At 33.8% G+C, this 4,122-nt stretch overlaps 1 protein-coding gene across 1 annotated transcript; it reads right to left on the bottom strand.

The window, feature by feature from the left end:
• Positions 1 to 2,500: 2,500 nt before the first annotated feature.
• LOC142635422 (protein FAR1-RELATED SEQUENCE 5-like) lies at positions 2,501 to 3,724 on the bottom strand. Its single transcript, XM_075809577.1, has one exon. The coding sequence runs from the start codon at positions 3,722 to 3,724 to the stop codon at positions 2,501 to 2,503; it is 1,224 nt and encodes a 407-aa protein (XP_075665692.1).
• Between the last annotated feature and the right edge of the window lie 398 nt (positions 3,725 to 4,122).

The following is a 4,122-nucleotide window of genomic DNA, read 5'->3' as shown; positions in this document are numbered from 1 at the left end:
GGGTGTGCACAGATGGTGCGGCTATAGCTGCTGGGGTGTGCGTGTGTGCCTGCATGTGGGTGCATGGAAGTGTACAGTCTAGATAAATTGTTGGTTGGGCCAAGGTGTGTAGTTAGTTGGTTACATGGAATGCTTATAAGGAAAGGAAAAGGATTATAAAACTCATGTAGATAAGGAATGTAAAACGCATGCAAAAGAAAAATGGACACACCAATTAACATGCATACAGTTCAAAACTTGGCTTATTTATATAAATTTTTTCCCCAAACAGCAACACTTATATATAAAAACAACTCTTGCCTAGCATAATAATTATTATGCAGAAAAACATAATTATGCAGAATGTGCAATACCAGACCTATGCAGTAACAATAATTATGCAATAGCAGTAACAGTAACATTAATTATGCAGTAACATTAATTATGCAGTAACAGTAACAGTAACAGTAATTATGCAGTAACATTAAGCAGTAACATTAACATTAATTATGCAGTAACAGTAACATTAATTATGCAGTAATATTAACATTAATTATACAGTAACAGCAACAGTAATTATGCAGTAACATTAACATTAATTATGCAGTAACAGTAACAGTAATTATGCAGTAACAGTAACATTAATTATGCAGTAACAGTAACAGTAATTATGCAGTAACATTAACATTAATTATGCAGTAACAGTAACAGTAATTATGCAATAACATTAACATTAATTATACAGTAACGGTAACAGTAATTATGCAGTAACATTAACATTAATTATGCAGTAACAGTAACAGTAATTATGCAGTAACATTAACATTAATTATGCAGTAATAGTAACAGTAATTATGCAGAAACAGTAACAGTATTTATGCAGAAATTATGCAGAAACAGTAACAATTTCTGCAGCAACAAATAATTATGCAGAATTTAACACCTTGCAAAGAAACATCAGACATGCAAATTAAGTATTCTTTCTAAATAATAAAAAATCTAAACATTTGAATGTGACTAAGTTTTGGACCATCAAAACTCCAGTCCTAAACTAGGAAAATTACAAAACAAGAGTACTTAATCTCAACATGTATCATAGATTATGAACCATCGGATTCCATCCATTTGTAATACTTTCTTGAGTCAAGGGACCTCCACTTGCAACACTTCCTTGAGTCAAGAGACCTCCTGCACCATTAATTTTGTCGTTGGAGCCTACAACACTTGATGTACTCTTTAAATGTGATGCTAATGCAACACTTGCTGATGAGCCTCCCTGATGTGCTGCAGAACTTGTAGAAGCCGACTACAAAAAATCCAATTACACATTACACATATCACAAACTTAGCATTAAAATTATCAAAGCATGCATCTAAACTATTATTAATATCAAAATAAAATATATAATTGTAAATATCTTTACCATTAAAAGTTGTGTAAAACTAGTAATATTTTCAGAAGATTTATCCTCGCCTTTTCTTTGTGCCACGACGTCATGTGCATATATTTCCTGTAAAAATTGTACTAGTTTAGCAACTATAATAGCATACTATATTAATGTGTAAAAATAAAATAGAATGGTGAAAATAAGGATAATTGAAGATTACCTCCTGCACTTTTCTTTTCTTTGTTTGCTTCTTTGATGTGCCTTCCTTTGGTTTCCTCATCTTTTCTATCCATGATTTCGTCCTACGCTTTTTATTACGATAAACCTCTCTTTTCTTTATTCCTTTTGGTACAATCGTAATCGAAGCACATAATTGATCTTCTTTGTCTGCAAAATCAGTGGAAGGCCTAATGATGTCTTCTTCCACATTAGCTTTGCAATTCCTAAGGTCACAAAGTTTTTTTTTTCAAATCTGCAATTGCTAAGCTTAGAATATTATGGCCTTCTTTAGTTTCACATGCCTCATTCACCAATTGAATATATTTTGGACATAAATCTCGATACCGATCTACATATTCCAAATGGTGCAGTATCCGGCTTAATGTTATGTGTTGTGCAATTTTTTCCGCTTCCATCTTTTGCATCTCTTCTCCACCTCTTCATGATATATCTATTAGGAATCAACTTGATATCCAATACATCAAGAACTTTCAAGCCATGCCTACATAAAATACCAAATGACTCAAACTTTCTGCAACTACAAGATAGAGTCTCATCTAATGGATTCCACATGACCTCATATTTTCCATTTTGATTGAAAACTCCAACCACATAACTATGTGTTTGACTCACATTGCGTTCTAGGATGGAAAGTGCCATTACCTCTTCAACTTCTGTCTGAAAGAAATCAAACAACTTAGGTGTATACACTGTTGCTGCTTGGTTAAGCATAGGAGAGCTTTTGAGCTTTAATCTTGGAAATTTCTGTCTAGAGTTGTATTCTGCTTCTAACTCCTTATCCCGCTTTTGATTGACAACTGTCTCAAAATGAGTGAAAAACTCTACTATATTGAGATCAGTACGCAAGCAATCCTTCAAGTCAGCATTGAAACTCTCACTAAGCTGGGTTGTCTTCATTCCTGCAGTAAAAGTTCTCTTAACATATGCTTGGGCCATTTTTCCTTCAATTTAAATAGATCAATTAGCCATTTATTTTCACGAATATCGTACTTATCTAGCATTTCATTCCAAGCTCTAAGAAACTCATCTTCACCGTCATACTCATAGATACACGCTAAGAAATCAACGTTAAATTGAGGCTCAGTTTTTAGTAAATGACCCAAGTGTTTCTCAGCATTTTGCCACGTATGCCAACTACACAATGCATGATATGTCGTAGGCATGACTACTTTTATTGCAGCTGACATTGCTGCATCTTGATCTGTGAAAATAGTGACTGGCTTTTTTTCAGACATTGCTTCTAAGAAGGTCTCAAATAACCATACAAAAGATTCAATCGTTTCATCGTATAAAAGTGCACCTCCAAATACAACAGTTTCCCTATGGTGATTGAGACCCAAAAATACTCCAAGTGGCCTTGCATCTCTATTAGTGCTATACGTTGTATCAAACGTTATTACATCACCGAAGTGGCTATAGTCAATGATCATTCTTGCATCGGCCCAAAAGATATTAGTAATCAACTCTTCACAGTCCAATTGAGTAGCGAAATAATATGAAGGATTTTCCTTAAGTTGACGACTGAAATATCTTCCCAAGCTAGCGGCTGCCCCATGCTCCATGTCTCTTTGTCGCTTAGTACGTAAGTAGTTTTTATGATCTTGCTTGGTAAAACCAAGATTATCATATCCACCAACTTGCTTACTAAGAAGCTCATAAGATTGCTTTAATCTTAATCCCGATTCATGTGCCAAATCAATTTCAATAGCATGAGTTGCAGCCACTTTCTGTTGTGATGGCATCATGTGCACAGTTGATGGAAGGTGGAGATAGTGGTTATGCTCAGCAATAAATTCACTCACCACATATTTTTTACTATATCGATTAAGTACAATAACCAAACGTGCTTCACAACCACATCTTGTTTCTGCTCGGGGATTCTTTACATTCTGATCTCTCTTGTCTTTGCCTCGAACTCCCTCCTTCGCGCACACAAATCTCCTTGAAGTAACCACTCCAGTCTTTTTACATTTATTTACATACTCTTTTCTAATACTAAAACCAACCTTTCTGCCATATTCATTATAAAAATCATATGCAATCTCATCCACTTCAAACTCCATCCCTTTAAATGGGGTAGATTCCATGGGCACATTAGAAGGAACATGTATTCCCATCATTATCCCTACAAAAAATTGAACATAAATTTATTATCTTCTTTCACCTATCATATGTTTTCAAAATAGGGATGATGTAAAAAAAAAAATGAGGATGTAATGAATGATCAACATACTAATGAGGATGTACCTCATATGAGAGAAATGGTATATATCTTTGTTACTAAACATAAAAATTCAAGATGGCCAAGCATGATTTCAACTCAACTCACTCAAAGGCTAGTCAATTTAAACATGACAGTAATAAACATGTTCTTTAAAATCTTGCATCCATAATATGCCATCAAGAATCATTATAAAGGAATCTTCTTATTATGATTAAACAACTTATTTATTATGAGATTTTTTTTTCAAAAGAGAAATTTATTAATTGAAATATCTAAACCTTGTGATCAACA

This window comes from Castanea sativa, chromosome 5 (assembly GCF_040712315.1).
Source record: "Castanea sativa cultivar Marrone di Chiusa Pesio chromosome 5, ASM4071231v1".
NCBI classification, from domain to species: Eukaryota; Viridiplantae; Streptophyta; class Magnoliopsida; order Fagales; family Fagaceae; genus Castanea; species Castanea sativa.
This window is presented reverse-complemented; position numbering and strand designations above follow the sequence as displayed.